The sequence below is a fragment of the Trachurus japonicus genome, chromosome 14 (genome assembly GCF_045865225.1).
Source record: "Trachurus japonicus isolate A0001 chromosome 14, Traja_1.0".
Lineage (NCBI taxonomy): Eukaryota > Metazoa > Chordata > Actinopteri > Carangiformes > Carangidae > Trachurus > Trachurus japonicus.
The window spans coordinates 2,758,332-2,772,157 of NC_140920.1; the positions used below are offsets into that span (position 1 = coordinate 2,758,332).

General features: G+C 38.4%; 1 protein-coding gene and 1 long non-coding RNA gene across 2 annotated transcripts in view; both read right to left on the minus strand.

Moving 5' to 3' along the window:
- The window catches only part of LOC146974014 (uncharacterized), a 189,253-nt gene that overhangs the window by 116,981 nt on the left and 58,446 nt on the right, over positions 1-13,826 (minus strand). The window lies entirely within an intron of this gene.
- unc119a2 (unc-119 lipid binding chaperone a2) overlaps positions 9,068-13,826 on the minus strand; it is a 32,510-nt gene continuing 27,751 nt past the window's right edge. The window contains exons 2-5 of the mRNA XM_085797057.1: positions 13,204-13,317; positions 11,502-11,601; positions 11,234-11,406; positions 9,068-9,254 (exon numbers count right to left, since the gene is read on the minus strand). Of these exons, the coding sequence (XP_085653183.1) occupies positions 9,142-9,254; positions 11,234-11,406; positions 11,502-11,601; positions 13,204-13,317 (500 nt within the window). The 3' untranslated portion in view covers positions 9,068-9,141. The remainder of the gene's footprint in view (positions 9,255-11,233; positions 11,407-11,501; positions 11,602-13,203; positions 13,318-13,826) is intronic.

Consider the following 13,826-nt stretch of genomic DNA (forward strand, 5'->3'; position numbering starts at 1 on the left):
TCTATCCAATAACCACAGCAACACCCAACCACTCCCTATTCCTGTCCATATTACAAACAGACACCACTCTGGCAGAAACACCACCCGGACTGTTAATCACTCTGTACTAGCCAGCCCATCTATGCTGGCTTCCACTCACACCAAATATGATAACTCATCTGTCAGCTTTGGACTTCTCAACATCCGCTCACTTACAAACAAAGGACACCTCATCCATGACCTCCTCACTGACCGCAAGCTCGACTTCCTCTGTTTGACTGAAACCTGGCAACAACCAAATGACTTCTCCTCACTGAACGACTCCACCCCACCGGACTTTACTTACCTCTCCCACCCCCGTAGCCACGGCCGTGGGGGAGGTATTGCAGTCATTCACCATAAGAAATGGAAAGTCCTGCCACAGTCACTGCCTGTCTTCTCCTCATTTGAACATCTTGCACTTACACTCCCTGGACCCACTCCCACCATCATTGCCACTTTCTACCGCCCTCCCAAGCCCCACAGTGACTTCTTAAATGACTTTGCCATCTTACTCACCCATCTATCCACTCTATCACCAAACATCATATTACTAGGGGACTTCAATATACACATGGACAACATTAATTCACCCCTCACCAGAGACTTTTCATCATGCCTGGACAGTTTTGGACTCCATCAATTCATCAACTTCCCAACACACACAAAAGGACACACTCTGGACCTAATCTGCTGCTCTGGCCTCACCCCCTCCAACTGCACAGCTGACGATCTCCATGTGAGTGACCATTTCCTCATCTCTTTTAGCACTGCACTCTGCCTCTCAAGAATCAAGTCACCACGCTTCATTTCATTCCGGAACTTAAAGAACATCAACATTGACACTCTCTGCTCCAACATTGACACTATTCTGATCCCGGACTGTTCTACCACCTCTGACGAAATGACAACCCTCTACAACACAAGTCTAAGCAACATCCTCAACTCCCTCGCTCCCCTCAAAACACGCTCTGTCTCCTTCTCCACAACTGCCCCCTGGTATACCCCTCATCTCCGCTCCATGAAAACTAAAGGCCGCCAACTGGAACGACTCTATAAGAAAACTGGACTCACCATTCACAAAGAAATGTACATAACCCACATACGCCATTACAAGGACTCAATCATCCAAGCCAAAACAAACCACTACTCCGCTCAGATTATCTCCAATGAAGGAAACACCAGATCACTGTTCACACTGCTCAATAGAACTCTCCAGCCACCTGACTCCTTACCTCCCCACCTCTATTCAACTGACACCTGTAACTCCCTAATGCAGTTTTTCAATGACAAAATCTCCATCATTCACCAACACTTAGATTCAGACTCACTTCCCTCTCTCCCACCTGCACTTCCTCTCCTCCCACCAGCACCTCTGCCACACTGTCAGCACTTCTCTAGTTTCCAACCTCCCACTGACCTTCAAATCTATGACCTCATCCGTAAATCCAAACCCTCTACCTGTCAGCTTGACCCCCTTCCCACCACCCTTGTCAAATCTTGTCTCCCCTCTGTGCTTCCCCTCATATCTGCCATCATTCACTCTTCACTCACCACTGGAACTGTTCCCTCACCCCTCAAAACTGCAGCTATCACCCCTATTCTGAAAAAACCTGGCTTAGACCCCAACAACTACAATAATCTCCGCCCCATCTCCAACCTACCTTTCATATCCAAAATCCTTGAAAAAATAGTCGCCACCCAATTACACACCCACTTAACTCAAAACTCCCTCTATGACCCTTTTCAATCTGGTTTCCGCCCCCGCCACAGCACCGAAACTGCACTCATAAAAATCACCAACGATCTTCTCACTGCAGCTGATTCCGGTTCACTTTCCATCCTCATCCTCCTCGACCTAAGTGCAGCTTTTGACACCATTTCCCACCCCATCCTCCTTCATAGACTCTCCTCCATCGGCATCACCCACACCCCCCTTCACTGGTTCCACTCCTATCTCTCAGGCCGCACTCAGTTCATCCAGCTCAAATCATTTAAGTCTGACCCCTCCCCAGTCACTACAGGTGTGCCCCAGGGCTCTGTCCTGGGGCCCCTTCTCTTCATCACTTATCTCCTCCCCCTTGGCACCATCTTCCGTAAATATAACATCCATTACCACTGCTACGCGGATGACACCCAGCTCTACCTTTCCAGTAAACCAAACTCCGCACTCCCACCCTCTTCCCTCATCACCTGCTTAACCGAAATCAAATCCTGGTTCACTTCCAACTTCCTCAAATTAAACAGTGATAAAACAGAAATCCTTCTAGTTGGCACCAAATCTACACTATCCAAAATTGACCGTTTCCCCCTTCTTATCGACAGTTCCTCAGTTTCCCCCTCCCCTCAGGTTAAGAGTCTGGGTGTCATCCTTGACAGCACTCTATCATTCAAATCTCACATCAATAACACCACTCGGGCTGCCTACTTTCATTTACGTAATATCAATCGACTCCGTCCCTCCCTCACTCCCAACACCGCCTCCATCCTTGTCCACAGCCTCGTCACCTCCCGTCTTGATTATTGCAACTCGCTCCTCTTTGGTCTCCCTCACAAGTCTCTCCATAAGCTTCAACTGGTTCAAAACTCTGCTGCACGTGTCATCACCAAAACCCCTTCTTCCCACCATATCACTCCCATCCTACAGCAACTTCACTGGCTCCCGGTCACATTACGAATCCAATTCAAAATCCTTCTGTATACTTTCAAAGCTATCCACAACCTCGCCCCTCCATACTTGTCTGATCTTCTCCACATTGCCACTCCAGCACGCTCCCTCAGATCTTCCTCCTCTCTCCACCTCACTGTCCCCCCTGCTCTCCTCAGCACCATGGGGAGCAGAGCTTTCAGTCGCTCTGCTCCCCGACTCTGGAATTCTTTACCATCTCACATCCGTAACATTGACTCTCTCCCTCTTTTCAAAACAAAAATCAAAACCCACCTGTTTCAAATTGCCTATCCACCCCACCCCTCACCCTAACACTTCCCTTTTATTCTGCACAGTTTTATTTATTTGCTCTCTTCATTATTCATTCTTACTGATGTGTTTATTGTTGTTTATTTTGTGCTTTTTAATGTTGTCTATTCCGTGCTGTGTGTTTTGTTTTGGTATTATTTATTGATGATTTATTCTGTGTTTTTGATGATTTTAACTGCTGTAAAGTGTCCTTGAGTGGCGTGAAAGGCGCTTTCTAAATAAAATTTATTATTATTATTATTATTATTATTCATTCAAAAAGACACACCAAAAAACATCCAAATACCTCCATGCTGCTCGTCTGTAATGTCCGTCTTGTATTGAAGCCCCAACATGAGAAATTGTTCTGAAAAAAATTAAAGAAGTCTATATTTTAAGCTTGTCAGTGCAAATCCCGGCGGAACAATTTCTCATGTCGGGGCTTCAATACAAGAGGGACATTACATACGAGCAGCATGGAGGTATTTGGATGTTTTTTGGTGTGTCTTTTTGTTACGAAGACAGTTGGTATCCGTTTGCAACCGTCATATGGACATGAACTGCTACGCCGAGACCCCCTGTAACTCAGAGAAGCCACGGAGGACTCTGAAACTTCTCCCAGCCCTTAGTCCACATGAGGGGGAGGAGATAATGAGTAATGAAATTTGAATTTTGGTTGAACTATCCCTTTAAAGGTCTAGTGTGTGCAATATTTGTCAAGGTTTATTGGCAAAATCTGAATATACTACCAATGAATATATTTGCACAAGTGTGTAATCGCTTTAAAGTAAAATCTGTTTGGTTTCCATAGCTTTATAATTATTCTTTTATATATATACATATTGCAAGAGTTTCAAGAGTTTCACATTCATAAATATTATTAAAATTATTTCATAGATAAATAATAGAATGGGAATGCTAGAAGTCACTGTTTTCCCCTCATTTCACATTTTTGAACTGTGGGTGAACTATCCCTTTAATGCAGCAAACCGACCGTATGACTGGGAATTCATTATTGGTATTAAAATTAGGATTATTATGATAGAAGTGACAGAAAATATATAACAAATGTAGGGTATTAATACATTATATATATGAATTGTGATGTTTTTGATATGCATTGTGGTAGTATGCATGTATACACTGATGTGTGTGTGTGTGTGTGCGTGCGTGTGTACTGTACATGTGTATTGTTGTTTTTATTATAAGTGTTTATTATATGTGAAGTGTAGTTATAATTGGAATATATGACTGTATGTATTCCTACTTTATGTTCCCTATGGACGCCAGGAAGATTAGTGGTCGCCATGGTGACAGCTAATGGGGATTCATACAATATAAAGAGTCAACACACTGAGCTATTTCAAAAAAAGTCCCATAAATCTTTATTTATTTCACTTTTGTTCAGTCACACTGACATTTGAATTGTTCAAAAACTTTACATCAATTCAAAGCAATTTGTACACACACGAGTCACAATCGATCATAAATAAATCTGCTCTACGCACGACGTCGTCTTCTTCAAGTCTTTCCACTGTAAAACATTCAAGTCAAATCTGAGCCCGTAATCCCGTCTCGTCCCGTTTCACAACAACGTTTAGCCGCACGTTTATTAATTTTTGTCTCTCTCGACCTTTGCTCCTCGTAAAACTCAACAATCAGCAACAAAAAGAACAGAGTCATTCAGTTTGTTAATCGCCTCGAGGGACAATCAATCTCAATCAAACAGGTTTCACACTGCAAAAACTCAAAATCTCACCAAGAATATTTGTCTTATTTCTAGTCAAAATGTCATTTCTAGTCAAAACAAATCTCATTCTACTTAAAATAAGACTCATCATATAAAAAGTAGCTTGTTTTTAGACACTTTTTTACTTCTTTCAAGCAGATTTTCACTTGAGATAAGTAGAAAAATCTGATAGTGGAGCAAGTTTTAGTCTTTCTTATGCACAAAAGCACAAAAAACTTGCTTTCACTGGCAGATTTTTCTACTTAACTCAAGTCAAAATTTGTTGAAACAAGTGAAAATGATCTAAAAACAAGTAAATTTTTAGGTGATTAGTCTTATTTTAAGTGAAAAGAGATTAGTTTTGACTAGAAATTAGACATTTTGACGAGAAATAAGACAAATTTTCTTGGAAAGATTTTGAGTTTTTGCAGTGCATTCAAGTAATAATTTCCTTTCATCCACATCTGTCACAAATACAGATGTTTTTTTTATGTTTTTTTTTCTCTTCTTTGCGAATGATTTGCAGCGTTTTGAACAGACAGATGGGTGGAGTTTTACTGCAGTTTTTAAGTTGAATCTCTCAACTGGTTTTTCAAGTGCAATTGAACCAGGACAGTACACTGCAAAAACTCAAAATCTGTCCAAGAATATTTGTCTTATTTCTTGTCAAAATGTCTCATTTCTAGTCAAAACTAATCTCTTTCCACTTAAAATAAGACTCATCACCAAAAATTAACTTGTTTTTAGATCATTTTCACTTGTTTCAAACTAATTTTCACTTGAAATAAGTAGAAAAATCTGCCAGTTAAAGCAAGTTTTTTGTGCTTGTAATAAGGAAGAAAAACTTGCTCCACTGTCAGATTTTTCAACTTATTTCAAGCGAAAATATGCTTGAAAGAAGTAAAAAGTGTCTAAAAACAAGCTACTTTTCCACGTGATGCATCTTATTTTAAGTATAATGACATTTATTTTGACTAGAAATAAGACATTTTGACTGGAAATAAGACAAATATTCTTGGTAAGATTTTGAGTTTTTGCAGTGTATGTATGATATGTTGGAAATAAAGCCGGAGATTCTTCATCTGGATACTGTTTGAGTACCGTAGGTTGTTGTGCAGCACAGCAGCACAGATAAAAAGCCCAGTGTGCATATTACAATTTAGAGGCAAAAACAGTTCAGTTGCTTAATTTTTCTTTCCTGTGTGATCTGTGCAATAAAAAAAATGCCCTTGAATTTACAGCAGATCAACACACTCAGGTCCGAAACTGACTGTAATTGTGTCAATTGTGGAAATAATGGATGGATGGATGGAGGATGAGAAATTAGAAATACAGTCAGCACAACACATGTACACTGCAAAAACTCCAAATCTTTCCAAGAATATTTGTCTTATTTCTTGTCAAAATGTCTCATTTCTAGTCAAAACTAAACTCTTTCCACTTAAAATAAGACTCATCACCTAAAAAGTAACTTGTTTTGAGATCATTTTCACTTGTTTCAAACACATTTTCACTTGAAATAAGTAGAAAAATCTGCCAGTGAAAGCAAGTTTTTGGTGCTTGTAATAAGAAATAAAAACTTGCTCCTCTATCAGATTATTTTAAGTGAAAATGTGCTTGAAAGAAGTAAAAAAGTGTCTAAAAACAAACTACTTTTTAATGTGATGAGTCTTATTTTAAGTATAATGAGATTTGTTTTGACTAGAAATGACATTTTGACTAAAAATAAGTCAAATATTCTTGGTAAGATTTTGGATTTTTTGCAGTGTAGACATTAAAACAGAAATTTCAGGATGATTTGCCCTTTTTAAAAAAGAAAAAAAAAGACTTCTGCTACATTCCCCATTGTATCTTCCTCCACATTTTCCTTTTTTTCTTCTCTCCCACATGAAGACTTTGCAAAAAAAAACGGTTATTAAAAGCTCGAACTTGGACAGATAGGGTTGACAAAGTTCAACAAACGACTTCTTTTTATGGTCTAAAAAAAAAAAAACACAAAGCAACATGACATGAGGCTGGACAAGAACAGTTTATACAGTACACACTCACATGCACACACACACACACAGAGAGAGAGAGAGATGACGAAGTAAGTTTATGGTCTGTTCAGCTCACTGTTTCCTTATTGTTGTCTTTGTGGAGCTGTGTGCTTTGATCCAAGTCAATAAACGCGTACGCCCTATTGTTAATACAGGTTACACAACTCTGAGCTCTAAGGAAGGAACACAGGATTAATAAGGAAATACGTAGGAAACAGGTTTCATAAAGTCAGAATGACTCAACTACTGCTTACCAGTGTAGAAAATGTGCTATAACAGATGTTTTTTTCTGTTTTGTTTTGGAAATCTATTTGAACCGTTTTTAAAACCAGATGAACCACGTTATTACTGACATTTACAGTAAATTCATATATTTCTACCAGACCAGTAAATCATGCTCCGACACATTCAGTACAGAGAGTCATATACAAAGTACAGAAACACTGCAAAAACTCAAATATCTTACCAAGAATATTCGTATTATTTCTAGTCACAAGGTAATTTCTAGTCAAAACTAATCTAATTCTACTTAGAATAAGACTCATCACATTAAAAAGTAGCTTGTTTTTAGACACTTTTTACTTCTTTCACTTGAAATAAGTATAAAAATCTGATAGTGGCAGATTTTTATACTTATTTCAAGTGAAAATTTGTTTGAAACAAGTGCAATTATCTAAAAACAAGTTGTTTTTAACGTGATGACTCTTATTTTAAGGGGAAAGAGATTAGTTTTGACCATGAATGAGACCTTTTGACAAGAAATAAGACAAATATTCTTGGAAAGATTTTGAGTTTTTGCAATGCAAAATACAGAAACGCTGCAAAAACTCAAAATCTTACCAAGAATATTTGTCTTATTTCTAGTCAAAATGTCATTTCTAGTCAAAACAAATCTCATTATACTTAAAATAAGACTCATCACATTTAAAAAGTAGCTTGTTTTTAGACACTTTTTACTTCTTTCAAGCAGATTTTCACTTGGAATAAGTAGAAAAATCTGATAGTGGAGCAAGTTTTTCTTCCTTATTACAAACAAGTGAAAATTATCTAAAAACAAGTAGATTTTTAGGTGATGAGTCTTATTTTAAGTGGAAAAAGATTAGTTTTGACTAGAAATGAGACATTTTGACAAGAAATAAGACAAATATTCTTGATAAGATTTGGAGTTTTTGCAGTGAACACACACACACACACACACACTCCAGGAAGCATTCACACACACACTCGCTGAGAAATAATTTCTTAAGAACTAATGTGAAGGATTTATTACAGCATCTATTGACTCAGACGCACTGTTTTTCTATTAGCTTATAATAAACCTCATATGTACAAGGTGAACCAGAGTCGTCATGTTACCTGTCTACTTGTTTCTACAGGAGCCCACAATGGACAAAACAAAACAAACAAAAACATATTTTTGGTCACCTCAAGGCCACCGTACATACAGTACATGTACAGTCGATGCTCCTTCACTCTTCGCCGGTTGTAATTTTACAATCTCGCCACTAGATGTCACTAAATCCTCCACACTCGTCCTTCCACACTGCAATAACTCAAAATCTTTCTCTTTCCACTTAAATAAGACTCATCACCTAAAAAAGGAACTTGTTTTTAGATCATTTTCACTTGTTTAAAACTCATTTTCACTTGAAATAAGTAGAAAAATCTCCCAGTGGAAGGAAGAAAAACTTGCTCCACTATCAGATTTTTCTACGTACATGTATTTCAAATGAAAATAGACTTGAAATAAGTCAAAAGTGTCTAAAAACAAGGTACTTTTTTATGTATACTATGTATAAATATACATATTTTAGGTATAATGAGATTAGTTTTGACTAGAAATGACATTTGGACTAGAAATAAGACAAATATTCTTGGTAAGATTTTGAGTTTTTGCAGTGCACGTTCCTAAAAAAAAACACAAGATTTGATTTTCCCTAACATCTACAGGAATGAAATAAAAATAAAAATAATTTCTATCATTATTTGATATTTTTTTAGACTTTTTACACTTCACAACGTGGCGAGAGAACGAAGAGTCGTCCGGTGTTTCCTTTCCTTCCACTCGCCAAAAAAAGTTGCTCACTTGCTGGTTTCAAACACACTTCTTTCTTCTTTTTTTTTTTCTTTAAATCCTTTGTGTGTGTTTGGTGTGAACGAGGCTTTTCTTTTACAGACACACACACACACACATCTGTATATGGGTGTTTTCTGGATGGTTTTCTCTCGGCCGCAGGAGGAAACAGAGAAAGAGATAGAAGAGGAAGAGAGAAAGAGAGGATGATAAGCCCACACCAGTTGTCCTCTGTTCAGTCCGTACTTGTCCACCTTGTCCCTCGTTGCTGGTGTGTGTGTGTGTGTGTGTGTGTGTGTGTGTGTGTGTGTGTGCGTGTCGTCTCTTATGTCCCGCCGTTGTACGAGTAGTCTGCCTTGTTGTGCATCACCAGCTTATTGTCCACAAAGTAGAAGCTGTCGGACTGCGTCTCGTACGGGTGCAGCACCATCTCTCTGACTGTCAACACACAGAAAAAAATAAATAAATAAATAAATAAATAAATAAATTAATAATAAAATCATGTTGTATCCACGAGGCCTTGAGACAAATCTGAGGGAGGATCAATAAAGGAATCTTTCAGCATTTATTCTACTCATTGTTTATTAATGAGTGTAGGCTAAACCAGTGGTTCTCAACGTGAGGTCCGGGGACCCCCAGGGGTCCTTGAGTGGGTTCAAGGGGGTCCCCAACTTTTTCTTGAAATTTTACCACTTTTTACTGAATTTTTAATTTTTTTTTGAGAAATTCTACTTCTTTTTTTTTAAAGGGACAATGAGGAGTTTCTATTTGGTTATAAAAAAGTCTGATATTAATGTGGATGAATCTACGTTACCACTTGTTAATGGCTCCATTTTAGATAAATCTATGGTTTTGTCTCTATGGTTATTTTGTTATTATTAGTGGTGGTGGAAATGCTGGGCGAGCCGACCAGCGTTTCTTTACTTTCGGTTTCGTGGCGAGTCATGAGAATAACGCCGCCGAATCTCCGTTTATGGTGGGAACTACGACGGTATGTGATCGTCTTCCAACCTCTGACTTTAATTCTTGATGAATGAAAACATGAGTCCGTCTTGTGCCGGTCAAAGAATTTCACGGTGCGGAGGCTCATAAATGTAGTGTGAAAACGCTTCGCTTTTCCAAAACTCCTCGTTGTCCCTTTAAAGACATTTCTATACCACTATGTTTTCTAGAATTTTTAAAAAACTTTATTGAGAAGTTTTACCACTTTTTTCTAGAATTGTTTTTTTGAATTGATCGCTAATGTTTAATAGTGTGTACTTAAGTGTTACCATATTGTCTGATATGAAGCACGAGAAATTACACAGTCCTTTATGCGATGGGTACAAATTGTTTACAGCAGATTTTACTTTTGAACCATATTGGCTACGGTACGCTAAGACCTACTGAAAGGTTGTGTAGGCCTATGTCAAGATTTCGCTGTGGAAACTACTGTATAAATTGTGGGTTTCAGAACGCAGAAAATCTTGGATGTGTTTTCCTTTTTATGTTGTCCTTAGGGAGGCTTCAAAAGGAAATATATCAAATGAAAAGGATTTATTGTTGTACTAGTATCCAAAATAACATATATTTTAAGGTGTATCTAATAAACTGACACCTGTATAACTGCAGCTAGGACCAGATGACACTTCCCCTCACCTTAAAGGGATAGTATCATTTTTTTAAAGTGGGGTTGTATGATCTACAAATAGCCCCTAAGTACTTTAATTGCAGTAGAAGACTCTCTGCACTCCTCCCGTTAGCAACGCCAGCCCATAATAGCCCTGCCCAGAGATTTACAACATACAGTGTTGTGAACAGACCCAAAGAAACGGCCTATTTTCACGGACTAAAAGAGGTTTTACGTGAAAAAAAAAAACACAGTTCCATTGTTCGCTATAATATCATTTTTTCCAGCCCTTCAAAGTGCAGGAAAAACACAGTTTTTATTTGGACCTAACCAACTCACGTATCCCTCCGCCCAGGGTTAGCACCCGCTGATCAGCAGTTGGTTCGGTCCAAATAAAAACAGCGTTTTTCCTGAACTTTGAAGGGCTGGAAAAAATTATATTATAGCCTGGAACTGTGTATTTTTTTTCAGGTAAAACCTCTTTTAGGCCACAAAAATAGGCCGTTTCTTTGGGTCTGTTCACAACAATGTATGTTGTAAATCTCTGGGCAGGGCTATTATGGGCTGGCGTTGCTAACGGGAGGAGTGCAGAGAGTCTTCTACTGCAATTAAAGTACTTAGGGGCTATTTGTAGATCATACAACCCCACTTTTAAAAAATGCTACTATCCCTTTAATATTACAATGCTTTACTTTTAGCGATTGCAAAAAATATGTTAACATTGTGAACATTTTTGCAAAGTATTGACACTTGATTGATTGATTGATTGATTGATTGATTGATTGATTGATTGATTGATGAGACTTACTGATGTCCTCGGACAGCGGCGGGAACTCGTAGATGTGTTCGCAGGTGTTCTTGCTCGCCGGCATGCAGAAGCCGAACTCAAAGTCGAAGCTCTTGAGCAGCTTCTCTCTGAAATAATGTCTCTCGATCATCCTGAAGTTTTCTATGGGCATGTCGCCGACGGTGAACTCCACGCTGGAAAGAAAGAAAGAAAGAAAGAAAGAAAGTTGAGTTTGGCGTCCATGTGTGTATATAAATAAAGATTTGCACGTGTTCTTTCTCTCACTTACGTGGCTCCAACTTGCCGCAGCCGGAGGAAAGCCGGGGTGAACTGGTAACGGACGAAGCGGCCGGCGTTCGGGTCGATTTCTCTCTTTTCTCCTGCTTTATCTACAGTAAGATGTGGATTAAATATAACAGTATATATAACAGTAAATATAACACATTCTGTTTCACACTGCAAAAACTCAAAATCTTACCAAGAATATTTGTCTTATTTCTAGTCAAAATGTAATTTCTAGTCAAAATAAATCTCATTATACTTAAAATAAGACTCATCACATAAAAAGTAGCTTGTTTTTAGACACTTTTTACTTCTTTCAAGCATATTTTCACTTGAAATAAGTAGAAAAATCTGACAGTGGAGCAAGTTTTTCTTCCTTATAACAAGCACAAAAAACTTGCTTTCACTGGCAGATTTTTCTACTTATTTCAAGTGAAAATGAGTTTGAAACAAGTGAAAATTATCTAAAAACAAGTCAATTTTTAGGTGATGAGTCTTATTTTAAGTGGAAAGAGATTAGTTTTGACTAGAAATGAGACATTTTGACAAGAAATAAGACAAATATTCTTGGAAAGATTTTGAGTTTTTGCAGTGTAATAAAAACAATATCAATGATAAATCTGACATTTATCCAGTGTCTGGTGTAGTTTAATTAAAAGGTACATTGTGTAGGAATTCCTCCCATCTAGCGTTGCGGTTGTATATCTCAAGCAACTGAATCGTATTTTCATGCTGCATTCACCTGAAATTGGGCGGACGGCAGACGGACGACAGCCGCTGCCCGTAACGGCATAAACAAGCCTCTATGTAAACAAGTGGTCCGTCAGCACGAGGCAAAACAATACACGTGATGATATGTTGTCATGGCGATGTGTTATTGTTTTACCGGCTTTCTCTGGACTTCTGTGACTAAAATGACATCTGGTTTGTTAGTGACGGCCGTCTGCCCGACTGCAGGTGAATGCAGCATCAGTGTAACGCTCCATTCCTCCTCACTGCGTTACCGCGGTGACTTTTCACAGACGCCACCTCCACCTGAGCCGCTGAGTTTCCGTGCACTGCAAAAACTCAAACTCTTTCCAAGAATATTTGTCTTATTTCTTGTCAAAATGTCTCATTTCCAGTCAAAACTAACCTCTTACCACCTCACCACCTATAAAGTAGCTTGTTTTTAGATCATTTTCACTTGTTTCAAACAAATTTTCACTTGAAATAAGTAGAAAAATCTGCCAGTGAAAGCAAGTTTTTTGTGCTTGTAATAAGAAAGAAAAACATGCTTTCACTGGCAGATTTTTCTACTTATTTCAAGTGAAAATGAGTTTGAAACAAGTGAAAATGATCTAAAGACAAGTTAATTTTTAGGTGATGAGTCTTATTTTAAGTGGAAAGAGATTAGTTTTGACTAGAAATGAGACATTTTGACAAGAAATAAGACAAATATTCTTGGAAAGATTTTGAGTTTTTGCAGTGCACTGAACGTAAAAACATGGCGACACCACATGGCAGCAGCACCGAGCTTACCCGCTCCATGTAGATATGAATGATATGAATGGCTCATTCAGAGCTGAAAGGAACACTTTTTTCAGTTTGTTGATGGGGGGGGGATTACTGGTTAATGAAAAACAGACTGAAGAACCAAATAATCGATTTTCCTGAATAGATAACAGGAGAAGTTACACAATGTCCCTTTATGTACAAAGAAGTGTCACCTGTGGACGGAGGCTTGGTGATCTCAAACAGCACCGTGCCCGTCTCCATGTCTCTGATCTTGAACCTGGTGAAGTCAATGTTGAAGACGTTTTCCTCCGGGTTGCACAGGTAATCTGACAGAGAGAGAGAAAGAGAGGATGGAGAGAATCAGATTAGACACGAGAAAGAAACTTTAAACTATTTTTTGGACTTTTATCTTCTTTCTGCAGACGAGACCGAACACCGACCGACATGAAAACAGTCAGTAAGAGTCGATAAACTGATAAACAGATTCACATTCACATATCGCTGTGTGGTGTTTATTATTTATCAAGTTTTGGTTATGTGCAATGTTCTCAAACTCTGAATGCACTTTCTGCTATTTTATTCCTCTTAAAGGGATAGTTCAACATTTTTTTTTACAAATTTGCCTCCTATATATTGCCATAATCCCTGTAGTTTTAGGAGTAGGTTTATTACCATTAATTGTCGATGCAAGCTGTTTTTAGATCGGTGGGGCAGAGACGTGAGCTGCACGGTACTTTCGTATTTCCCTCATCAAAATACACTACACAATTCAACAACTCCACAACGCTCTGGTGGACAAGTTGTGACCTGCACATTCACCACGCTATGAGATAAT